This window comes from Hyperolius riggenbachi, chromosome 9 (genome assembly GCF_040937935.1).
Source record: "Hyperolius riggenbachi isolate aHypRig1 chromosome 9, aHypRig1.pri, whole genome shotgun sequence".
In the NCBI taxonomy this organism is placed as follows: domain Eukaryota; kingdom Metazoa; phylum Chordata; class Amphibia; order Anura; family Hyperoliidae; genus Hyperolius; species Hyperolius riggenbachi.
In genome coordinates, this window is record NC_090654.1 from 182,784,331 (window position 1) to 182,811,822 (window position 27,492).

General features: G+C 41.1%; 1 protein-coding gene across 6 annotated transcripts in view; it reads left to right on the forward strand.

Moving 5' to 3' along the window:
• Window positions 1-27,492, forward strand: part of PTPRG (protein tyrosine phosphatase receptor type G) — an 831,563-nt gene that overhangs the window by 316,764 nt on the left and 487,307 nt on the right. For all 6 annotated transcript variants that reach the window (XM_068253766.1, XM_068253765.1, XM_068253761.1 and 3 more), the window contains 2 exons: window positions 8,825-9,004; window positions 21,923-22,071. In XM_068253766.1, the coding sequence (XP_068109867.1) occupies window positions 8,825-9,004; window positions 21,923-22,071 (329 nt within the window). The remainder of the gene's footprint in view (window positions 1-8,824; window positions 9,005-21,922; window positions 22,072-27,492) is intronic.

Here is a 27,492-nt window from a genome sequence, read left to right on the forward strand (position 1 = left end):
GAGAGAGATGTTTAAAAATTATTTTTTATACCAGTATATTTTGTTTTTATTTGTAGAGTGTTCACCTTTCTTGTTTTTGCTTTTTAGACAATATAAGTTATTTTTTTACTCCACTGTAAAACTTACTAGTGTAGTTAAATAAAAATAAGTGACTAATTGCCCGAGATCGATGCCACTGGCGTTTGCTGTTGTCCCTATTAGTTTACAGCTGCCGATGAGACTGAATATTACAGTGTCCAGTTGTCATTGTTCCTAAAAATGAAACTGTAGTGAAAATAGCGTAAATAATAAAAAAAAATAAAAAAAAAAAATTGTACAATATTCCTTTTTAAATTAGTCAGTTTATGCCTGTTATAAAATCTGTCCTCTCCCTGATTTACATTCTGAAATTTATCACAGGTTGTGACCTCTTTAGTCCTGTCAGTTGATCTCTGTGAATGTTTGTTTCCTGAGTGATCCATAGCTGGTGCAGAATACACCTAGTCTCCCAGAATGCTCTTGGGGGGGGGGGGGGGAAATTCCCCATAGCTAATCAACCTATGCTAACCATCACTGCGAGGACTACATTCAATGTAAACAGGGCTGGCGCTACCATAGAGGCAAAGGAGGCAGCTGCCCCAGAGCCCCAGAGCTTGTAGGGGCCCCCAGTGGCTACAAGAGGGGAAAAAATCATATCGACCTTATAGTTTTTGAGAAAATTGATTTTAAAGTTTCAAAGGAAAAAAAATACACATTTAAAAACCAGCCGACTTTAATGGTTAATAGCAAATGCACCTTAAATTCTAGAAACCCTAACTATTTGCAGGATATGTTAAGGAGATCATTGGGAATAAGAGGAACATTTTTTTTTTTTTTCAAAAATACCTTATAGTTTTTGAGAAAATTGATTTTAAAGTTTCGAAGGAAAAAAGTATACTTTAAATGCGGTAAATGTCACTTTTAGTAGCAAACCTAACGGTAGTGTAATTTTACATGTATCAAAAGAAAGAGCAATACATTTTCTGACGGGGTTTCCAGGGGGTCCATACGCAGCTGCAGCGCTTTGGCCAGGGATCGCTATACAGCCGCAATATGGCTGTTTGAAGATCCCTGGCATTTTTTTTCCTATTTTCCCAATTTTTTTTTTTATGTTTAGAGTGTGGGATTTTTTTTTTTTTTAATTATGTGGGGTCCCCCCTCCTGAAACTTTTTAACACCTTGTCCCCATGCAGGCTGGGGTAGCCAGAATGTGGAGCTCCGACCGATTGGGGCTTCAAACCCTGACTATACTAGCTGCAAATTTTTGCTCCGGGGTATCTGTTGAGGGGGCCCCCAAAGTTTATTTTGCCCTGGGGCCCCATCGTTGCTTAAACCGGCCCTGAATATAAAGATATAGGAAGGGTTTCTGAAGCTAAAACCAGGACAGTTAACATAAAGTTCGGTAATTTTAATAACTTAGCACATCATAATATATGACACTACAGTGCCCCTTTTAAGTCTCAACTCACATAGCTGTATGTAAAATAAGCAGGTATATGTAGAGTACAAGTATCTTTAAATTAATAATCTGCCTTTAAGTGATGGACTTTCTAGTTGTCCATACATCATGTCCATGAATCATAGCTGTCCAATCAGCTGTTGGATTAGATATCCGTGGCCAAACAAATCATCCATATTATCCAGCAGATGGGATTTTGCTTTAGATTCGTCCCCAGTGGTCTCTTTCCTCTGTTCCTCCTGAGTCATGGCAGAAGTCACTAAGGCTCAAGCAACATGGCGGCAGTCACTTTACAGTCTCCTTTGATATGAAACAGCCTTTTGAAATATGATCGTGGTAAATGTGCGTCTGTTGTGTTGGATATCCAAAAGTTATGTGTTGTAGTTTTGGGTCAGGTAGAAATTAAATAACATGAAATGAGGCCCTAGGCAAGATAGCAGTTTTTGCCCAACGCTGATGGTCACCTGGCTTTTTTTTAGGTAAGATTTGATGGGGGCTAGCATCCACCAGGCCCCTAGACTATCCAAGCCCTAGGCAACTGCCTAGAATTGCCTTGTGGATGATCCGGCTCTGGGGTAAGGTTCTTATCTGCAGAAACAAACCTCACTGGTCTCATGACCCCATGCTATTTCACCAAGTTCCCCTGTGACTTTTTAAATAGCAAAAGGCAGAACAAAAGCCCAGTAATTGTCTGCAGTAGAGTCCAGAATATACATGCTATGGGTTTTTGTATTAAACCCTTTGAAGTAAAGATGTACAGGTATAGATTTGGTTTTCACTTGTACATCTGGGCTGAAAATGCATTCATGTGCAGAACTGCCCACAATTGATCTGCACAGGTTGAAAGCCCCCCACTTAATCTACTCCAGGGCTATGACCAATGAATAATTTGGTCTACTGGCTCAAACATGCATGATTAATCACTGATGGCGAATCTTGTTTATTGTACCCAATAGGCTTGCTTTCTGTTACCTCTGTTTGGCTAAGGACAATTTCATTTTCTTACAATCAAATATTATGAGTACGGATGAACTTGAAGCACTTCTTTAGCATTGTGATAAGTGCTTCCGTAGATTGCAGACAGGAGCTTGTCATGAAATAAGCTATACTGTAGGGGGGGCCTAAACACGAAGTTTACTCCTGATAAAACAATCAACCATTAAGTAAGAACTGTATATATCCATCTGTAAGGACCTGAGCACATGATCACATTACTCTTCAACACACGTTTTACAAAAATGCACGGCATCTTCATTGCAGTGCTGACCCCATTTAATTACACTCAATAGGACAGCACTGCGTTGCACAGAAAAATGCATGTAGCAGTACGGCTGCATAGTATGCCCATTAGACAGTGCTGTCTGTGCACTGCCTGATATCCTTGGATATGGCAGGCTGATACAGTGAGCGAAGGGCCTTCGTTTCAACACATGGGTTCTATGTTGGGACTTTAAAATTGGAAGAAGCTGTGACTGCGATATCAACCCACAACTGTAGCAGCTTTTTATTTGCTGACTGTAACAATATCTAGGTGAATTCTTTTTGTAGGTGAGCAGAGCAGAAATTGCACAGTGGAAGCTGATAGTTTGAAAGGTCAGATCTCTGGATCAGGTACAGTAATGACATGAGAGGAGGCATCTGGCCTAATCATTTTCAGCTGTTTTGGGTGAGATAATCTCAGGTCTTTGGGTGGTCTTAAAACAGAGATGGATTAAGACCAAACAAAGCCCCTAGACAAGATAATATTTTTAAGCTCCCCAAACCTGTTTCTCATGTTCTATCTAATATATTGCAAAAAATGTTCCAATCTAGAAAGAACAATGCAACTGTTTATAGACTGAAAAACGACAGTAAACAAGGTGTAAAGCAAAGTAAATAAAAAAAAAAAACCTTTATTCTGGAGAGAAAAAAGTTGTATAATCTACTTCACAGGCCTAAATTCACTATTGTCTTTTTGGCAATAATCCTGTTTGGGGAAATACCAAATGTTATATTTCAGACTTTTTTCTTTAATTCACGTTTCTTTCCTGCAGGTGGTAGTCTCACTATAAATGACTGACACTTTGGTAAGAGTGCGGTAGTGCAGGATGCTGGTGCATTATTGAGCAGCATTTCTGCGTACAGTCCAGTGGCGCTGCCTCTACTAGGTGCCTGTTGTGCGCTCTGATACCCACCAGCAGCAGCTGCAGGTGGAGAGGAACCTGGATCAGCCTGTCCCAGATGATTCTTCTGCTTCTGTGCTGTGACAATATACAAGTGTGCAAAAAATTAAAAAAAAAAGCCCATCCCCGACCAGGGCTGTGGAGTCGGTCCAAAAATCCACCGACTCCGACTCCTCAGTTTAGAATTCCTCCGACTCCGACTCCTCGACTCCGACTCCTCTAATTTGCATATTACAATTTTGTTGATTAAAAGTATGTAACATGAAATTCGTCTCTTAACTGCCAACGCTTAGGAATTTTACAAGACAACTGAAGTGAGAAGGATATGTAGACTACTATATTTATTCCCTTTAGACTAAAACTAGTCCTTGGTAAGAGTACTTGTAAAAGGTACAAACCGGAACAAAGAACATCTATCAGGCCCTAGGCAATGTAAGTGTGGGTATATGTAAGAATGATGTGCAGGTACTCTGCAGGGGAATGAGGAGATTCTTCCTCTATTACACATTCTTCATGCACAATCTTAACAAGGTTTATGGGTGACAGACAACACCTCTGTGTTCAATGTGCACAGCATTCTCAGTGGATTCCCTGCAGCTCTGTGGAGGGTGCATATGTAGAGTATAGTACTACTGTGTAACAAAGTAAACCTGAGACAGATGAAATTAAAGTTTTATACATACCTGGGGCTTCCTCCAGCCGCCTTCAGGATAATCAGTCCCTCTTTGTCCTCCTCCACCACCTGGATCTTCTGCTATGAGTCCAGGTACTTGAGCCAGTCAGGCGTAGTGCGCATGCACACACTCTGCCGCCAGGAGCATACTACACCTGTGCAGCACTATTGCGCAGGTGCAGAATGTTCCTGGCTGTGGGAGCGGCATGCGGCCGGACAGCGCTGACTGGCTGAATTACCAGGATTCATAGCAGAAGATCCGGGTGATGGAGGACAGCGAGGGACTGATTAGCCTGAAGGGGGCTGGAGGAAGCCCCAGGTATGTATAAAACTTTACTTTTCATCCGTCTCAGGTACCCTTTAATTTGTAGTCACCAAACCAAATTTTAACAACATATCAAATTATTTGATTTCATCAGCAAAGGGAGTGCATACATTTGCATAAATCAGCATCAGTGCAGAATTATTTCCATCTCATTGACCATCTCTATTAGTGACAAAGCTACACATCAGGCTTTATTCTTACAGCATAGATGTTATTTAGTATATATAAGAGATTCCTGTGTACACATCATATATACAGTCACAATCAGATATGTACAGTATATCTGACCTTAAAAATACAGGGACTGCTTTATTGAAGCAGCACAAGTAACTAATTTTGATTGGTTTATTTCATTTTTGTGGACTAAGCACAGCTATTACTGTGTATATATATTGTATATATAAATTATTTTTAATGACTATTATCTGAGAAATAGAACATTTTATCATATTTTCTATTTTAATTTCAGTTACAAATTCATTAGGAGTCGGAGTCGGTGCATTTTTTCCCGACTCCGACTCCAGGCTCCCAAAATTGCCCGACTCCGACTCCACAGCCCTGTCCCCGACATCCCTTTTGTCCCTCTAGTCCTCTGATGCTCTGTATATTAGTCATTCCCCTGCACCTCTAACTGGATACAGGGAAACCTTTTTAAATCTGCTCTGCTCCTGCATTTGTGTTTTGTTACTTTATGATGTCCTACCCGGCTGTGCATCATATTAAATGGAGTGAGTAGCAGGTCTGGGAGGCCCTTCCTATTGGCTGTCTATTGGCTGTCTGCTTTGTCTGTAAATTTTACCGAATGTGTGCTTGTAAGTTACTGACCGCTCCCAGCTGGTCTTAAAATATCGACCATCTCCCTTGTTTTACCAAATGCTCCAATCTTTGTGAGTTGACCTTCAATAAAATATTTACCGCACAAGTCAGTAATTTACCTCACTAGTCTGTAATTTTCAGTGCAGTAACAGTCTTAGTGAATTTGCCTTCGACAAGATGCTGGGTAAAATCAGCTGTTTTCTGCATTGCCCAATTTAGTAATGCTTAGTGAATTGAATCCATAGTGTAGTTCTAATAAATTTCAGTAAATTTAAAACCTTAAAATACATGAACACACACTTGAACAACAAGCTCACAAGTGCTGTTCAAGGATAATAATCACCAGATTCAATGCCTGTCTCTCAACTCAGACATCTTGGTCTACTGGTGCTGATGTATTCGAATGCATTCTCTCCAACCATCTAACCAGCTTCCACACCTTTTCAAACTTACGTGGACCATTCCTGTTTAAATTAGTGAGTCTGTGAAGTGTTACCACATGTTGTATTTTTATGGTTTTAACCTCTCTGCAATTTATTGGCAGTTCACGATGTACGGTACTCAGTTATGCAACTGTTTAGCAAGACTTGTGCACTAGAATAAAGGTAAATTTGGATTTGGTTTACACTGGCAACTGATAACTGTTCCATTTAGATTGAATCAGTTGTTTGTCAGTTGCGTTGAGTTTTCATCTGCTTTTCTGTGTATTGGGTCCACAAGGCATATGAAAATGCTGCAGTTAGTGTGTTGTGAAAAAGCTTTCAGTAACTCCACATAGATGTAAACTGACCCATAGGAAAACATGGAAAATTCCGTCAATTGAGTTGTGCATGAGTTGTGCATTGCATTTTAGCTGACTGCAATTGAATCCGTGTAACCCAGGCCTTAACCAACCAGCTTCTATTATCTCCGGTAAATGTCCATACCGTTTTATCTTCAATAGTTTGAGTGGCTATTGATCATGTGACTCTCCTAAGAGCTACAGAAGTCGTTATGTTTTCTACTCTGCAGAATCTGCTGTGAGAGTGCTTTAAAGAAACCCTGTAGTGGGTTTATAGCCTAACAGCTCAGCAGAACTCACCAGGTGTCCAAAGTCAAACTACGCTCTATGGACTTGACTATCTTTACCCTCTCTCCATTCCATGTGACCACTACCCGGCCTATTTTGTGGTGCACTGGCCAGACTGATACAGCCAATCCATAAGGTATGATCTGCATTTACCGTAACTGGTTTAAACAGGTAGTGAGGAAGTGTGGGATAGTTAAGTGGGTGTGAGGCTGGAATTCCAAGTTTGGAAGTCATGTCTAAATTGGGAATCTTCTGTAGCTTTGAAACGCTCCATTAGGGATAGCTGTCAGGGCTGTTGCAGCCTTGCCACCATTTAGGCATGGGACAATCCACTACAAGTTCATTATAGGTGTGACTGACTTCTTCATACCCTCCAGCTGCCAATCCATTGGTCTTTTAGCCTTGCGCTTATCCTTGTAATATATGCAAAGACAGTCTGGCTTATGAACAGCTTCCAGGGCATACTGAGACTATCGCTTGTGTTGAAACCGGTTTCTGGAGTATTTTAAGGTGCTTGCAGCGTGTATTCTAATTCCTCAGCAAAGCTTTTTTTCTTTCCTAAAATAAGACATGTGGTATCTCAAATTTTTTACCGCTCTCCACTTTGTTTCACCTGCTAACTTAGAGACGTGGCATTAAATTAGATTATCTTGCTTTACTTTTTCCCACGGACTTTGAACATTTCAGGACTTTTAAGCTCCTTCATCTCGGCAGAAAAACAGTCTTAGCGCTACCTATAGCCCACGTCTTTCACCTTCTTCTCTCATGCAGTAATCCCTCTTTTATTCTCCCGCTCAGTGATCTGAGGACATGAGCTCTCAAACTATTCGCCATTTATCGTATTCTTTAGCTGGAAGCGCGGTTTCCAAAACTTCTGTGCACTTGGCAGGAGACCTAAGCTTCATATTTTTTCTGTGTTAGCAAACAATGAGGTATTTGCAACAATTGCTTGTTTTGGCTATCCTCCAGCAAAGTTGTCATTTGAGAACATTGTATCAAGGAACACGCTATGAGATTAGAACATAATCTTATAGCTGAATAATTGAGGTTATTGCACTGTTTGTAACTCCTCAAGGCAAAAATGGGTAGCATTAATCTCCAGAGGGGTTCCAGTACTGCTGCTGAGCTTTTATGTTTTCAGTATGGATCACACCATTGAGTTGAAGTATACTAGCAAAAGTGTGCCCATTTGTTGAATAGCAGAGCTATAGAAGCTGTATGTTATGGCTTTATAACAATGTTTCCTCCCTGTTCATCCATTTTAAGCTTTCTGTTTCCAAAGCTTTCTAGTAAAATTCTACTATGCTTGCGTTACTACAACAACAATATCCTCAGTTCATATCTATATGGGACAAGCATAATTTCAGATTTACTACTTGTACTTATAAACATGGATAAGAACAGCCACCCCACCGCTTTCTTGATGACCAATAGTAGGGAGTGTGTTTAGGTGGTGTACATCCAATTTTCCAATCACCATATCTAATTTGGATTGGCCATTTTACCACTTCCATGTAGTATTAAAGCTTATCTGCACAATCTGTTCATAGTATGCAAAACCTGTTGGCCCTCATGCTAAGTGTAAGTGGAACAATTGTCTGGTTATTGATCAACCAAATGGTAATGACTTTATAGTTAAAATGAGGGATGAGCACTAAGATTTGTATGCCACTTGACAAGGGACCAATCAAATTCCACTTCGGCAGTATTCGTTTGGTCCATGTTCAAGCTGCATACATTTGCATACAAAGTTTGCATATTCCTGCATCAAACTGAATTGTTTGCATCTTATTGACTATCCGTAGTTGTTATGCTTCCTGCTCTCTGCAGCGAATTACTCATGCAGGAATAGGGAAGGAGATTCACTGGGGTGTAGCTATGCCTATATCTTCAATGGTTTGCCTTCTGAATCACACTACCGTAGGATTCTGGGTGATATAGTGCAGTTTCCTGCAGCACGCACCTTAATCCTTATAGCTACCCATGGCACGGCTTAGCAATTCAGATTCATCACTAAGTGCCAGCATGAGCCCTGCAAGATCCACGCCGGCTAACTATAAACCGGCCCTAAAGGAAATCTAATATAGAAGAAGCAGTGTAACTGGATGCATTTTGACTACATTTTTATAGTGTTTCTAGATACTTTTTTTTTAATGCTGATAATAATCACATGACCAATTTCTCACCTCCTCTGGTTTCTTTTGTGTTGTACTCCATTCATAATTGCTCTTGAGCAGCAGACAATAGTCTTTCTTTGAATGATGATTGGATTCACTATAACTGTCTTCTATTCTCATTCCAGGGATGTACGGACCAGAAAATTGGGTAAGGGCCAGCCCTGATTGCGGTGGTCACCACCAGTCCCCTATAGACATTGTAGATTACACTGCCAGCATGAAGGATGAGTTCCGGGAGCTGCAGCTGGAGGGCTTCGAGAATGAGTCTTCTAACAAGACCTGGATGAAGAACACTGGGAAAACAGGTGACTGTTCAGATTGTGTTAATTCTTGGAACCTGTAACGAATGATTGAGAAATTGCCTGTAAGAGCATTACCCACAGCAGAATGCTTCATTAGGTCTTTTTCCATCTTCATCACTGCATCCACTGCTCTGCTGTGTATGTCAGGAAGAATAAATCTGGAGACAGTCATTTTAATGGTAATTTTCTTTCTCAGGGTTTTTTTTTATTTAACAAAAACGAAGTGACTTTTTATTAAAAGCCGACACGTCCTTAGGGGGTATTTATAGTGGTATTGCCCAATTTAATTCAAATTTATTTGTGGAATGCTACAATCTTGCAATCCTTAGGCTTAATATTTTTATTTTTCTGACACAATTGAGTCCGAACATGTCCTCCCAAGAGTCAAGAGTTGGACTTGACTTGCAGAAATACTGAACACAAATATCAGGACCACCATACACTAGCCTTTTCTAATTAGAAAAGTTCAATAAGTAATTTATAGTGGTGAAAAATGTCCTCACCTATGCAGTTCAGGCATGTTTGTTGTAGCTGTGACATCCCCACAGCATCCACCACCAGTGTGCAGATAGAACTGCAATGGGAGTCTTTAAACATTGTCAAGTCCCAGGTTTTCTCCAGGAAAGGGGTTTGAACAGTTATGCTGAACTATATGGAGAGTAGACAGCAAGGGTCATTCCAAGGACAAGTTGAGGAGAAGCTTTCTGCATTGGTTCATGTGCTATGCATGGTTTAGATGGACCAGTGAAAGTGTTTAAACTGTGAATGGGATGGATAATGGCTGTGTTCAGGATGGAAGTGAGTCTGAACTTCCATGCACTGAATCCAGCTAAAAATATGGTGCGCTGGGGATTAGTAGTAGCCTCTATTTTGTCTACCTAGGGTAAGCACAGATGTATGGTCACACTGGATTCACATACCTCTGTGCGTAATCTGTGCTTCTCCTCGTCTCGTCACCTAAACTCCCCCACCCATCCCTATAATAGTGCCTTGGAAAATGTGACTATCAGCGAAAAGTAATTTTTCAGACAGGAAGAGGCAGGCTTGCCAGCTATGTTTCCTCCTATCACCATCCCATTTCCTCCTCTGTCCTGCCCATTCACCCCCTATGGTGAGGCAATGGCAGGATAATAGAAGGGAACAAGGGGAAATCACAGCAAAGTTTCTTCTTCCTCTTTAAAGATATAACTGTAGCTAAATGTCAAGTCATTCAACGAGTGATTATGAAGGAAGAGAGTAACAAATGCGCAGAGGTTTGGGGAAGGGGGGCAGAGAGACGGAAGAGATTAACAGACAATGCACAGAGAGGGGGGTTAAAAGGTTGACAGACCATGCACAGAGGTACAGGGGGGGGGGGGGGGGGCCTTAGAGGAGATGGAAGTGGGTGAAAGACAATGCACAAAAGTGTGTGTGTGTGGGGGGGGGGGGGGGATGTGAGATGGAAGGGGATAACAGACAATGCACAGAGGTATGTGGAGGGGTGGAAGAGGCTGACAGACCAGACCAATGTACAGAGGTTATTTTTTTTTTCTTAGGTTTTTTTTGTTGGGGGGGGGGGGGGATGTTTGTCGATCCAGTATGACTACATCTGTACCTGTCTTTAGTTGCTTTGCCTCAGGTCAGCTATACTTTAAAGGGAACCAGAGACGAAGAGAATTGAAAAAATGAAAAAGCTTTTATACATACCTGGGGCTTCCTCCAGCCCCATAAGCCTGGATCGCTCCCACGCCGCCGTCCTCCGCTTCCTCTCTCACCGCTACCGGGTCCTGTCACTTCCGGACGCTGCCAATTTTTCGCATGAACAGGGGCTCCCTCCATATCCTTACGCATGCGTCTGCGTAGTATGGAGGCGCATGCGTAAGGGTATGGAGGGAGCCCCTGTTCATGCAGAAAATTGCCCGCGTCTGCCGCCAGTCGACGCAAGCGCAGTGCGGGACCCAGTACCGGCGGATAGAGGCAGCTGAGGACGGCGGCGTGGGAGCGATCCAGGCTTATGGGGCTGGAGGAAGCCCCAGGTATGTATAAAATCTTTTTGCAAATGTCTCTGGTTCTCTTTAAGCCTACTTCAGTTATAACACCATCCTACCCTTGGATGCTGGTAACCCCTCTCCAATATGCAGTGGTATGCTAGTATTTACCACTGACCATATTACATATTTTGTTAATTTTGTAGGAGAAAAGTAGTGAACTACTGCAGGAAACTAAGTGTTAAAAATAACATCTGCAGATGTTAATCAACAGTTTCTTTATATATCTTGCCTTTTGTTTCAAACTATAAGAGTCTTCAATTCTTGTAGGGATACATTTTGTTCACTCTTTCAAATCACATCTAAAGCTGAGATATTCTTGGACCTTCTTGTATGCACAGCTTGCTTCAGATCTACCCACAGCTTTTCAGTGATGCTTGAGGGGAGGGGACCGTGACCATTCCAAAACTTTCTGCTTGCTTTTCTTTAAATAACTTATAGCAGATTCTGAGTTATGTTTAGGTTTATTGTCTTCTACAAATTGTCCTCTTTTTTTAGCTTATCAACTTAAAACAATTTAACATTGTCATCCAGAATTTTCACAATATTCTTCTCTCTTCCTATGCAATGTATCCTGGGCCACTGGTTAGCACACGAGTCCAAAACATAAATTCCCCACCACCAGGTTTAACAGTATGTGTTTGATATCAAAGTATCTTACCTATTATTAGACAAGTTAAATGTATGCAAATACCATAGTTACTTTTTAATTTGTTCAAATGTTTTGAAACTCATTAAATAGAAATTGAATTAACATTCACACTTTCTATGGCTTTCTGTGTCCCTCCTGTTCCCCATTGTGACAGCTTTTATTGTAATAACCCTACATTGGAAGAGCCTGTAGCCACGGATGAGCACATTTCAGGGCACAGAGTTTACAAACCACACATGTTCAGTTAAATAAAGAAATCGTGCACACTTTATTCCTTTTACTGGGCATGCACTGTTCATGAACTCATGCATACGCAGTGAAATGTGGTCTCTCACATTTACTAGGCAAGCGTGGTTTGTGGGCTCATGCATACACAGTGAAATAGGCTCTCTTACATTTACTAGGTATGCTCGGTTTGTGAGCTCACTTATGAAAGGTATATATGTGCTTGTTCACAGCCATGGGCTATTCTGACATACATGATTAAACTGCCTGGCAGAACCACCAAATATGTATAAATGAGTCAATGTGGCCCCATCCTTTGAAGCAGAGGTTCGAAATTGCGTGTAGTTTATCCTAGGTCATGTACGAGGTCATTTACTTATGGTGGGGTATCTTATAGTTTGTTTCGATATGGGAGAAGTGCTACTGCCTTCAGCTAATGTAAGGCAGCATTTTGTCAACCGCTTGGTCGAAAGCGAAAGGCCCAGATCCGTCTCCCATAGCTCCATAGCAAACGTTTTCGTGAATTCAAGTGTTTGAGGGGTTACCGAGTAGCTGTAGGATATGAAGCCCCCTCAAGTGGCCTCAGATTGCTCCATGCTTTGTAGGGGGCCCGTGTGGGAAGAGGTGACAGGGATTGTGAGATGAATTTCAAAAAGGGGAATATTTACAAGGCCAAAAAGAATTTGGAGCTAGGGAAATTAGTGTGAGCTCTAAACTTGTCCTACAGTCTACTTGTTTGAGGCCTTCATTTCAGAAAAATTGAAAGTTGGTCTAAAAACTCAGATCCATCCCGCAAGCATGGTGCTAGCAAGAGAGTGAGCGGTTCCCAGCTAAAGGAGTAGCTCCCATTGTTTAGTTCAGGACTCTACAATTCCCCTTCCCACCTTTGCTGCTTACAGATTAACACATTATGGCCTTCACTGCAGCTCAGCAGATTCATCTAGATTCTGCCAAGTTGAAGTCTTGGCCCCCAAAAAATCATTTCACACGGAAAAGGTGGGCATAGTCTGGTGATCTGTGCATATAGAAAGAGACTGGCTGGTGCTTCTTTCTGGATACATTGTGTGGTTAATGATTGTATACGAAAAGGAGTATCTACACCTTTCTGTGCAATAAAATTGCCAATGTCTGAACAGCAGTCGAGTGCTGTAATAGCCATCAGTAAATGCAAGATGTTTTGAATCAGGATGATACCATTTATTGGCTAACTTAGAAGAAAAGCAGTAAACTTTCAGCTATGAAGCTTTCATCAGACTGATGAAGGCATCATATCCAAACTCTTACTGCTTTTCTTCTAAGTTAGCCAATAAATGGTATCATTCTGATTCAAAACTTCTTGTTTTGTCTCAACTGGAAATAGAGGTACAGGCCAAAGCTATGTACTGTTCTCTAAATATTTTTATTTTAAAAATGACAGCTGTAAAATGCACAAAACTTTCTACATAAATTACATTTAAAATAACCAATTGAACAAAGTTTCAAAAAAGGAAAAAAAATACCGTCTGTACTGACTTCCCTTGTATTAAAATGAACTGCGCAGGATTTCTTGTGCCCGGTGATCAGTTTTAAACTAGTGGATATCAGTATAAAATATTAATGCTGAATACTTTTAAGACCTCCTCTTGTTACGAAGGATGCCAGCATATATCAAAGTATACATTAGAGTATAGCAGCATAATTGATTTCTAATTCTGCTTAACTAGATAATGTATCTTATATGATTTTATGGTTGCTATTAAATAAGTAATAAAGCCAGGGGGTAAAACATCTAAACAATGGCGGGGACGGAACGCGCGTTCTGTGGAGGCTTTGATACACCTTGTCTGTTCAGCATGAAAGTGAAACCAAGCAATACCGACTATTAGTGAAACACTTCAAACGCTAAATCTTTCCAGAGGTAGCTTTAATTATTTATATTAAAACAAGTAAGATGACCTCCACGGGTACGATTAATCACTCCCAGCTGATCAAGTATTTATATGATGCAATTAAATCCCCATTGTGCGTTTTAAGCCATCTGATATGCAGCCGTAGCCTGCAGTTTCTTTCCAAATTATGAAAATATTTCATTTCACCTTCATTGTGGGTCACCTGTGTGTTAATCACATTCTGAGCTGATGCCATTTTTCACTATTGTAGGATTAGAGCACTAGGAAGCCTGCAGCCATACATGCCGCAGCCTATCGGCGAGAGTCTTTTAACATAGTCTTATAGTAGGGATGAAAAAAAGACTTGAGTTAACAAGAAAACATGGTACAGCACAAGCCTGCATCCTTTCATATCTCATTTGATCCAGAGGAAGGCAAAAAAAATGCATTTAAAGGGGAACTGAAGAGAGAGGTATATGGAGGCTGTCATGTTTATTTCCTTTTAGACAATACCAGTTGCCTGGCAGCCCTGCTGATCCTCTGCCTCTAATACTATTAGCCATGGCCCCTGAACAAGCATGCAGCAGATCAGGTGTTTCAGTGGTTCAGACTTATAAGTCTGATCTGACAAGACTAGCTGCATGCTTGTTTCTGGTTTTAATCAGATACTGCTGCAGAGAAATAGACCAGCAGGGCTGCCAGGCAACTGGTATTGATTAAAAGGAAATAAACATGACAGCCTCCGTATACCTCTCTCTTCAGTTCCCCTTTAAGGCTTGCACCAACTAGCCCTAAATGGGGAAAAAATATTCCTTCCCAATTCCAGATGGCAATCGGATAAAATCACTGGATCAACACCACTGGGTTAGCCGATAAGTGCCGGTAACCACAGTCTCAAAGTGTACTGCTTCGCCCCTCTTGTGCTAGGAAAGGAAGAGGGGGAATGATAAGCAGACACTGATGGCACCAGACATGCCAATTTCATTGGGAGATTGTTTGATTCTTCTTTTCCCCACACTTCACACCACAACAACAAATGACAAGATCACAGCATCTTAAAAGTGGCTCTGAAGTATACTTAGGAATTCTACACTGAGCATATGATGATTCTAATGATTAAGAAGAAGTGAAGACTGCATGACAAAACACCTCTCTATTTCAGAGGTACTGTATACCCCACAGAAGTAACACTGTCCCCAAGGCCCAGTTCACACTTGGAACCATAGCATAGCAATGGCGATTTTTGCATTGCTGTGTTCCACGATTTTTGACAATTGCATTTTGTGATTCGAATAATGACACAATCGTTGGGAAAATGCTACATGCAGCACGTTTGCGATAGTCGGAAATCACAAATGCACAGCAATTCCCGCAGTGTGAGTAATCCAATCGAATTGCTTGTGCTGCAGGGCTTTGCTGATCACTGGTGTTCCGCACAGCACGAAAGTGCCTGAGTGTGACTAAGGCCTAAGAGTGCCAGGAGCAAGTCTTCTAGTGTCAGGAGTTAAAATGTCTCCATGCTTAACGGAGACATTGGCGTTTCACTAGAGTTACCTGCAGAGATCAAGGAGGAGAGGGACCTGTATCAGTAGCAGAGCTCTCAGTGGCAGCATGCTAAGGGACATTCATTCCTTGCTTCCATCTTCACACTTTCTGAGTTGCAAACAAACTTGAACATGACATTTCTGTTTTCAAATCATTTCCTGTGCAGCTGGCAGTTATTAATTGGACTCTGTAACAGTAAAGCCTGGTGCCCACATCTATTTGTGATTGGCCGGTTTTACCATCTCCATGTAGTATGAAGGCTTACCTACACAATCTGTCCATAGTATTCAAAATCTGTTGAACCTCATACTATATGAAGATGGTAAAATTGGTCAGTGATTAGTCAATCAAAATTGGATGTGTGTATGCACCTTTATCATTCAATTTGTGAGAAATGAGGAGGCCAACATGAGCAAAGGGGTTTGTTATGTACTACCCATCTTGGATGGCGGATTGAATGCAGGTATCGTCATTTATTCCAGTTGTAGTCAGTGCAAATCCGTTCAATTCTTTTCATGCTGTTGATCATTAAAGGACCACTATAGTGAAAAAATGTTAAAATGTAATATACAGTACATACTGTATGTACACATAATTACAAAAAGTACATTTCCCCCAGAGTAAAATGCTCTAGAAACTACATACTGTATATACTCAAGTATAAGTCTAGAAATTTAGGTCTAACTCACTACATAAAAGTATAGGGGTCGACTTATACACGAGTCATGGGCAACACTGAGCACACTGAGTAACGTGTGTACTAATAGTGACATTCCAATTTGCAGCAATTTTCCCAGTGGTAAGTGATACTTTGAGGAAAGGAATTGCCAAGAAAACACTAGGTCTGAAAGTCCTGTCCACAACAATTAACAAGGAAAGGGCAGAGGTGAAAATACTGGGCTGCATAAAAGCGAGTGAATAATTGCAGCACTTGAGGGCCTGAAGGAGATATTGGCTGCCCTTAAAGATACTCTGTAACAAAATGTTTAGCCTTATTTCTTCTATCCTATAAGTTCCTATACCTGTTCTAATGTGGTCTGTCTTACTGCAGCCTTTCCTAGTTGCACAGTGGCTGTATTTTCTCTGTTATATAATCTAATCTTCTTTCCTCTGACGGCTTTGTTGGGCTCAGGCACTCAGGCAGGAATGTGCTGGTCTGCTTGTGATAGGATAGACGCTATACACACCCTCTCCGTGCCCCCTGCAGGCTCTGTGTGAGTCACAGACTGAGCTCCTCTCAACCTATCACACTCTGGTTAGCAGACATGTCTTTTGTTTGTAAACACTGCCTAAAACTGGCTATTACAAGCCAGGATCGCAGCAGGGAGTGGCAGAAACAGCACAGAGGGGCCCAGGAGAACATAATAAATAGAATGGTATGCTTTTTATTGTAAGAATTTTAGAGTACAGATTCGTTTTAAGTAACAGGAGGGTTTAATGTCTGCAATACTGTATACAGTGCAGTCATTAACCCTTCCTGGGCCCCAAGTGCAGCCATTAACTTTGCTGGGTAGACTTATACTTGAGTCAATAAAAAAATCCAACTTAAGAGGGTTGAGTATTGGAGTCGACTTCTAAACAAGATCGACTTGTGTTCGAGTATATACAGTACTATTTTCCTATGTTGCTGTTGCTTACAGTAGGTATTATTATTATTATTTTTTATTTAGTATTTAGAAAGCACTGACATTGGAAAAAATTAATTCATGGTACATTTCACTTTGGAATAAATGTATATTTTATACACATGCATGTATTTGCATTTTAAATTTAATCATTTTTCAGAACAGTTGTCTTTTAGATGTGGGAATTCTCTCCCTTTTTGCAAAGCCCCTTTATCCATTTCAAGGACAAAAGTCTAATCCCCACCTCATGCTTCATAAGGTTGGGGTAATAGCCCCCACGTCTGTGCAGAGACTTGAGGTAGAATGTGGAAGTCCATTTACTAAAAAATGGTGCAGATTTTAATTTCATTTCTATATAAAAAAAAAAATAAATAAAGTAAAAAAACACTAGAGAAGGTAGCGATCACTCATCTGCCCTCATTTCAGACCATAAACATCTCACTGCTAGGGATGATCATTCAGATGTAAATAATTTCTCAGTGCATTCAAAGTTTATGTAAACTATATGCAACTTGTATTATATGCATTCATTATAATGCATTAAAACGCCTGCATTATGCAACCTGACCACTGTAAACTTAGCCTTATTAGTAAATACAGACCAGTTATCCAGGGTCAATTGAGAGCTTTGATCTCAGCCTGGGGAGGCCTCAGATAACTGGCTCTTTTGCAATGCCATCAGAATAGAGTAGACACACACACACACACACACGTACACACACGTACACACACACACACGTACACACACACACGTACACACACACACACGTACACACACATACGTACACACACGTACACACACACACACACACACACACGTGTACACACACACACACACACGTGTACACACACACACACACACACACGTGTACACACACACACACGTGTACACACACACACACACACACACACACACACACACACACACACACACACACACACACACGTACACACGTACACACACCTACAGTACACACACACACATATCTACAGTACACACACATTTATCTACAGTATACACACACACATATCTACAGAATACACACACATATATCTACAGTACACACACACACACACACACACACACACACACACACACACACACACACACACACACACACACCTACAGTATACACACACACAAACACACACACATATATCTACAGTATACACGCACACTCTATAGGGGAGTTATAAGCTCTAGATTCACAGATGAAAAGTGAATGCAGAAAAAAAAGGACTTGCTAACTAATTAGCTGATTATTTGCAGAATTGACCCCCCTTGGTTTATTTTTGCTCGTTCAATATTTATTAATGTTGATATGTGAAGCTGCAACTCATTCTTTACAGCTTCATAAACTACACTATGGGAAGCTTGTCTCAGCCACAGGAATTAATTCAAAGCAGAATATCAAAACGTCATTGATTTTATAATCAGCCAAGTTCATTCAGGGATATATGTCCTTCCATCTCCTCAGCATTGATCAGGCCGCATCTCTCTGTACTCGTGTTCCAGCCTCCTATACAGCGATACCTTGTTCTCCTTCCAATAGAGAATACAAAATGAATGAGATCAATGCAGCCATAAAGCACTTCAGTCCCTGAAAATAGTACAAGTATTATAGCTGCAAAATAAAAAAGCTTATGCTTCCTTTCTTTCCTGATTATGGGGTTTTCTGGCAAACCCACCATTGTCCGTATCCGTCTTCTAATGTCAGGAACAGGATTGTGATCTGAGTAATCCATTAATAAAAAAGGCTGGCACATGCAAGGGGAATGTTTTATTAGTTCCAATCCATATAAAACATCTTGTCAACATTTCGGAGCCACATAGGGCCCCTTTGTCAAGGCACAATTTGTTTGAGGAGAAAATTCTGTATGCTGCTGTAAACAATTTCCTGTAGAGTTTATGGGAGAAGACTCCTCTAGACACTGACACACAGTGATGTGTACTCAGCGGGTGGCAGCAGTGACTGATTGAACATTGTACAGAGGGAGTCATCCCTCTTTTTCCAGCTGATGCACTCCTCCTAGAGATAATGGGTTTGATCCTTTAGTGTGTGCGAGACAACACAATAACGGTTATGTCATCTGAGTATTCTGGTCTCCAGACGAGGTAAGCTTCGGGTCCTTCCCACCCTGCTCTTTGTATTGAGATACAGTATTTTTTTTATTTATACCGTACTCATTTTCCTGATAGGAGGTGGGAGGTGTGTATTAAAGTTTCTCTGAAAGACATTCAACCAATGAGTCAGTTTTGTTTTAGTTGGAGTTCACATTTTCCCCTAAATACAAAAAGTAATTCATGGCCTCATTTCATAGCACACTATCATTGCCTAACTCATAAAACTCAACATTTATTGGTCCTCTAAAAAGGTGATTAGGCTAATTGCAGCAAAGGTGCAACAAGAGGATAAGAATTAGGACATAAAATGCTCAATAACATCCCTGGGGTACTGATGTCATCTGCATGAGTGTGCAATATAACCCAATTATGCAAAAATGACGCACACCAACACACTATCCCCTCTCAAACTAACTCCAACTAACACATTGGCATTGGTAGGATCCTTAAAGATCCGGGGCGCCTTGGGACATCAAGGACAAAGAGTGTAACTGAAAAGGTCCCTGAGATTTTCCCCAAACCACGGCTGGGCAAAGTGACCCTGAAGGTAATTAGACTAACCCCCTCCTCCCAACCTCCAAAACACACAGTAACCTCTCTCCCCCCCCCCCCCCCCCATAAAAAAAGAAAAACCCCAAAACCTACACATAGAAAAGCAGTGTTTCCCCCATGATGAGGTGGTCTCACATCACGGTTGTGCAGACGAAAAATCTGCAGAAACTGTGTTCCGCTATCATATCCATATTGACCAAAATCTGAGGAATGTCATGAAGAATGCAAAACGAGTTCCAGCTCAGTACTGGCAAGACATAATTAATAAAACAAACACTATGCCACATATAAAATGCAGAAACCTTTACCCCAGATGTGGGATACAGAAACCACTGCCCCAAATGTCAAATGCAGAAACCATATCCCCAAATGTCAAATACCAAAACCGCTACCGCATACAGGTGATATTCGAGAAATTTGAAAACCGTGCAAAAGTTAATTTATTTAAGAAATTCAACTTAAAAGATGAAACTAATATATTATGCATAAATCATAAAAAAATAAATAAGAATACAATTGTGGCTGTATAGCTGCGTGGCCCAGGCAATTATTCCAAAGGGGTATTTTAAACAGCCAAATTTAATTCAGTTTCTGTTGTTTTAGTAGTAGTATGGTCAACACAGGAAGGATGAAGAGGCACCCATGATGAATAAAACTTTAACCCTCCTGTTGGTACGCAGTTTCGGTGGCTGATTTTTGTAATAAAACTTGTTGTAATAGTTGTAGCTACCGTCTTTCCCCTAAAATAAGACCTACCCCGAAAATAAGGCCTCCCTTATATTTCAAGCATGCTTGAAATATAAGACCTACTACGAAAATAAGGCCTAGCTGGGAGGGGGGGGGGGGGGGCGGCGCTGTGTGTATGGGGAGGTGTGTGGTCTCTTACCGCACCTCCCTTGTGGCTGCATCCCCCTCCGTTCCGTGTAATTCCTCCGGTGATGGCGGCGACATGGTATTCTAGCTATGAGGGCGCCCTTTGACCCTCACGCTGCACGCAGTACGCTTTGCCGGCTTGGTGCTGACGCTCCCCTCATGTAATAATCAATGTGCGCCTGGGACGCATCAGCCAGGCGCACGATTATGACAGGAAGGGAGCGTCAGCGCAGAGCCGGAAAAGCGTACTGAGTGCAACGTGAGGGTCAAAAGGCGCCCTCATAGCTAGAATACCATGTCGCCGCCGCCACCACGGGAGAAATTGCTTGGAACGGAGGGGGACGCAGCCACACCTTCCCATACACAAAGCGTCTAGCCCCCCCCCACCCCCCCGAAAATAAGCCCTAGCACATATTTCCTCCCCAAAAAGAATATAAGACAGTGTCTTATATTCGGGGAAAGACGATAGCACTAGGATAGCTACCAGTGTCCTCCAAGTCCCCCGCACCTCTCTGATCCCCCTGATCGCTGCTGCTTATATTTACTCAGCCGCGATCCTGCGAGAGCCGCAGCCTCCGTATCGGGTTCAGTCGTCTCTATGGTGATGATCGGACATAAGAGGTGGTTTACCTTTCCAATGACACTAACAAGGATTAAATAACAAAAATATTTTTATTTGCACAGGCATTTCCTCAGGCCGGTAACTACGACACTTCAAACAAGCCAGATAGCCAGGGAATAGTTATTCTGAAAGACTGTTGGGATCAAAATTTAGATGAAGAAATATCCATATCTTTATATATTAGTGGCTCGCTAATGCATCAAGGAGGATTAGAGGGTGCTGTACACACGCTAGATTTTCATTAGTGGTCCAGCTTGGCTTCTTGGGCTCCTTTCACACTGTGTCCAATGTGTTGCAACAAACAAAATCATTGCATCGTAACACTACTATAATTTTATTCTAGTGCGAGGGAGGGGGGGGGGGATTCCATCAGGATAATGCACAACTTGCTGTGCGTTTACAGGGCAGTGAGGCATATTTTCATTGTACTGTATGTCTTGCACCACAACGGTACAACACGACACAACTTTATTTGCAAAGTGTGAAAGACACCTTACAGATTTAGTAGGTTTTAAAAAATAATATATATAGGCTCGTTGTTGTTGTTGTTTTTTTTTTATGTTATTTAAGAATATTTTATGCAGTAGGGGAAGATACAGATAGTGTTCTGCTATACAGTATTTCATGCAGCTTGGTCTTCATTGTAAATGCAGTCTTTTGTGTTTTGACTTGTTTTTGTGTGTGTTAATAATTTTAAATATGATTGTCTTGTGCAAAAAGAAGCCATTGTGTTGTGGAGTTTGCCTTCTGCTGCTGACGTTATGTTTTTCTCTCTCCCTCTCTCTTTCTCTCTCTCTCTCCGCACAGTTGCCATTCTCCTGAAAGATGATTATTTCATCAGTGGTGCTGGGCTGCCGGGCAGGTTTAAGGCAGAGAAAGTGGAATTCCACTGGGGTCACAGTAATGCATCAGCGGGCTCTGAGCACAGCATCAATGGCAGAAGATTCCCCGTTGAGGTGAGAGGGGACACACACTGACTTATCACTAAATGACAGTCACTCACAGCAATGGCAGAGGTCTCGCCATTTCATTTAAAGGAACATTTTAAGCAAAATGTGTCTTGGGCTTAAATCATATCCAGGGATGTTAACGGTTGCCGCCCCAATTGGTTATTTTTTACTTTTTTGTATAATTGAAATTGAAATTACAATATTGTTGAGAAAGAGACCATTCCTTAAAGAGGAACTTAAACAAAGGATTGAAATTCATCCTGATCAGTAGCTGGTACCCCCTTCCCCACAAGAAATCTTTGCCTTTTCACGATTAACTCATTAGTCTTTGTGGTTGATATTGTGGTGAAACCACTCCCACAATTTGCGTTGGTAAACCTTGTTGCATTGTGGGTAATAACTGCTTTTTCCAGCTGGCAAGCAAGCACTATCTCCCTGTGTGCATAGAACTGGGGGGTGGGGTCTGCTCAATGTATCTACAATACACCTATTTAACAGCAATTGAAATTCAAATACCAAAAAGTAGTCAAAAGTAATTCCAAAGTAATTTGGGGAAATCGTATGATTACTTTTTGCTTTCTGGGAGTTGTAAGATGTTGTTGATGAGGTGTGTCAAATACCTCCTGTGAGAAAAAATCGGGAGACAATTTAATTAAATCAAGTCCCAAATTTCAACCACCTTTGTAAATTGATAACCTCTGCACCAGAATGGGGTACATGTTGGCACACTTTTCTTGTCTAATGCCTTGACCCAAGAAAAATAAATAAATCTTGAACTGGTCTAACACTAAAGTAAACTTTTTCCTATTCAAAACAAATGCTTGTCCTGAATAGGAAAGGTCATTGAGATGCAAACAGTTCAAAGTTGATGCAGGATTATGCAAATACTATTACACCTTGGTGAGGTTTGATTGGTTCATTTTTAAGGTGCAAATATTTACATACAGTGTTTGCTTAATCCTGCATCAACTCAGAACTATGGTATTTGTATCTCACTGAGCATCGCTAGTCTTGAAATGTACTTGTATTTTCAAAAGTTAACTGAGTTAGGCTGAAAGGTCAGGACCTCACATATCTTTTCTATCTTACTGCTTAGGTGAAATATTTCTGTATTTTCCCTTGCTATTAGCTGTTGATTTCATTCTTTCCGCGCATTCCTGCCAGCACCTGTGATATGTGACACTTTTATTATCATAGGCTATAAATAATAAATGGCACATCAGATACCTCTAAACTCAACACTATGAGTACCGATTGTTGATATTCAAAACCGAAGTGGCGTAAATAAATAGGTCAGACAGCTTTGCATGACAGATAAACCTTACCTATGTTAACAATAAAAAGATTCTGCTAAAAGTCCATTCTTGATGATTTAACATGCATGTTTAATTTTTAACATAGAAATTAAAAATGTGAATTCCTAACTGCGTAAATATTCCAGCTTTTGTATAATCATAATTACCTTAAATAAGTATAATTTCCCTTTGCATTGGGTCTCTATGTCCTTCTGCCTCTTTCGTTTTGGCTGTGTATTTATCCACACCACTTAAAAGGCAATGTGCCATGAATTTAATTAGGAATCCAGATGTGTAGTAGGGTTACGACCGTCCATTTGTTCCAAATCACAACCTCGGGGGATAGAGAGTAACACAAATATAGCTGATACATCACTATCCTGTCCCTGGAAGACATAGAATAGCTGCTGCAATGCTACTCGTGGCAGCAGCTCAACTTTGCATGTGAGATGTGTGCCGGATTAGATGGTCTCTCGCCACTTGTTATGGGTGGACATCTGTCCACTGCTTGTACAATTATGTTCTAGCTTCTGTCTGTGCTATCATGGAAGATCCATTGAAGCGCTTTACAGGTAAAAGATGGACTTGGATTATGACTTGCTCTTGTTGCTCTTACAACGCTGGCAGAATGATATAGGAATTATTTTAGTCATACTCCTTCTAATTTGGCTGTGGGGACTTAAAGGACCACTATCGTGAATAATTTAAAAATTTTGAATACATGAAAACACATACAGTACAAATAAATATAATTCTCCCAAAGTAAAATTAACTATAAATTCATTTTCTCCTATGTTGCTTTCCCTTAACAGTAATTTGTAGAAATCTGACGGAACTGACATGTTTTGGACTAGTCCATCTCTTAGGGCCCATTTCCACTATCACGAATTCGCATGCGTTTTTCGCATGCAAATTCGCATAGCAATACAAGTGAATGGGACTGTTTCCACTTGTCAGGATTCCTTTGCGTTTTTCTGTGCAGAAAAAATTTGCATGGCAGAGCCATCAGAATTCGCATATCGCATACCGCTATACGAATCGCATACAATGTATGTAATAGGAAATTCGCATGAGGTTTGGGTATGCGAATTTTCATGCGAATTCGCATAGGAACAATGGAAAAGCAAACCAGCACTGCCATGGTTAAATTCGCATACATTGTCATCCATGCGAATTTTCATGCGAATTTTTACCGCGGCGATTCGCACCACACAAGTGGAAATGCAGCCTAAATGGGGATTCTCGGTATTTAATTTATTCTTAACCAAAACTCTCACCGGAAAGGCTCTACACAAAGATGCAGGCCACCCACCCAACTGTTTGCACACTATTCTGGCAGTTAGAATTAGCAACTGCTGTTCACTAAGTGCTCATGTGAAGATGGGCTGGTCCAAAACCTGTCAGTTCTGTCAATCTGTATTTCTATTACTTACTGTAAGTGACAACAAAATAGGAGAAAAGTAGTTTATAGCACATTTTACTCTGGGAGAAATGTACTTTGTATTTGTGTTTTCATGTATTTTACAATTTTTATCAATAGTGGTCCTGGTACAAGATTATATCCTTAAAAAAAAAGGTAGTTATACGTAATCCTTCGAACCTGTTCTAAATGAAACTCCACCAGCGCAGGACAGTGACTACAGCCTTTACCTCTCAGACAAGAATGCACCACTTATGGGCTTTTAATGGGAAAGGTCCCTTTTATCAACAAATTGGGGTAAATATTGCTGGGTGCTGCAAAAGTGGTTTTATAATTTGACAGTAAAAATTATCTCACAATTTCAATGAACAGCGGGCTAAGAATTTTACAAACGTTTCATTAAATGAAACCCGAGACAAACCTAAACCAAAAAAACAAATACTTACCTAGGTAAAGGGAAGCCCTGACTGGTGCTGCCAGGGGCCCTCTTGAAGATGGCATCTGTGCTCCTCTTCATGCATGAGGGGTGGCCATGTTGCCCCATGCGAGTACGGCCATGCCTGCCCAATAGCACAGAGCTCTTGGACAAGCAGCTACTACATACTGCACAGGTGCACCTGTAATGTGTGGCGCAGTGCAGTCAAGCTCATCCATAAGAAAGACTGTGATCATGTAAGAATGTAAAACGTTCAGGCAAATCACAGTTACAGTATTCAACATGGTTTCTACCAGAGCCAGTGATATGCTAGTGTCCAAGTTTACTGCCAGTCCATGTATGGAAAATGAGCAACCAGCTTTTTAATCTTGACTCTGCTAAAAACGCGTGGGTTTTTGTGTCACCCGTGTGGTAACTCATGGTGGTAAGCCTCTGCTTATACAAGGGGAGCACAGGAAGGGTGTCCTGCTTTTACAGGGATTCTACAGTAGGCCTGATCAACCTTTTAAATTCTGTATAAAATACAAAGTCCAGGCTCATCCCGCAGATGGACACTTAAACAATATTATATAAGCAGGGGTGTAGCCAATTACATTTGGTTACTACTAGCCACACCGATGCAGTCAATTCAAGATACATCTCCTTTCCATAAAGCTAGTTAAAATTCAGGCAGGGAACACACTTGACTTTTTTCATACGCGTTTTCTGCACTGAGAACTCATGTTAATCAATGGGCTAGTTCACACTTAATGTGTTTTTTGCATGCAGAATTCTGCATCATGATTCTGCACATTTTATCAGCTTTATGTATCAATAACATTATCTGCTGTGAAAAAAACGTGTGAGTTTTTCTGAATAGAAACACACTTGGTGTGCAGAAAACGCACGCAGAAAACTGAACAAGTGTGTTCGCTGACTCATGGGTAGAGATGAGCGTAATGACCTAATTACGATTTTGCGAAATTTCGCGTAATTAGTGTAATTACGATTATGGCCGTAAGTACATAATCGTAATGAAGGATTTCGCGAAATTTCGCGTAAGCGTAATTTTCGCATAATTTTCGCATTACAGTCGTATCATGCCGTAATTTCGCATTAAACGCTACCGTAATTTCGCGTTAAACCGTAACGCTCCGTATAATATAAAAAAGCCGCCGACTTTAAGGGTTAATAGCAAAGCCCCCTTAAATGCTAAGAGCCTCAAATTTGGAGAATATATTAAGGAGATCAGGAGGAATAAGAGGAAAATTTTTTTTTTCAAAAAGACCTTATAGTTTTTGAGAAAATCGATGTTAAAGTTTCAAAGGAAAAATGTAAACATTTAAAAACCCGCCGACTTTAACGGTTAATAGCAAAGCCTGCTTAAAGTTTAGGAACACCAAATTCCTAGGGTATATTAAGGGGATCAGTGGGAATAAGAGGAAACAATTTTTTTTCAAAAAGACCTTATAGTTTTTGAGAAAATCGATTTTTACGTTTCAAGGGCGAAAATGTCTTTTAAATGCGGAAAATGTCAGTTTTTTTTGCACAGGTAACAATAGTGTATTATTTTCATAGATTCCCCCAAGTGGGAAGAGTTTTACTTACTTCGTTCTGAGTGTGGGAAATATAAAAAAAAAAAACGACGTGGGGTCCCCCCCTCCCAGACCTCTTTAACCCCTTGTCCCCCATGCAGGCTGGGATAGCCAGAATGCGGAGCACCGGCCGCGTGGGGCTCCGCACCCTGACTATACCAGCCTGCATGGTCCATGGATTGGGGGGTCTCAGAAGGGGAGGGGCAGCCAAGCTTTCCCCTCCCCCTCCGAGCCCTTGTCCAATCCAAGGACAAGGGGCTCTTCTCCACCTCCGATGGGCGGTGGAGGTGGAGGCCGCGATTTCCTGGGTGGGGGGTTCATGGTGGAATCTGGGAGTCCCCTTTAAAAAGGGGTCCCCCAGATGCCCACCCCCCTCCCAGGAGAAATGAGTATAGAGGTACTTGTAGTACCCCTTACCCATTTCCTTTAAGAGTTAAAAGTAAATAAACACACAAACACATAGAAAAAGTACACTGCTACTGCCAATAGAGCGCGCCCTAGTGGCTGCTGCTCTGCACTGGCGCTTTGAGTCCGCAAGGAGAAAAGCGCAATATAAATGTTATTTGTCTTGTCTATTTGTCTTGTCTTGTCTAGTATCCATGCTTGCAGAGCATGTTATCAGGCTAGTGGTAGGTGCCTACAGATTTAGAGGAACCTCTATATTGGTGTGTGCATCTTTACAGATTTATGCATTTTTTTTGT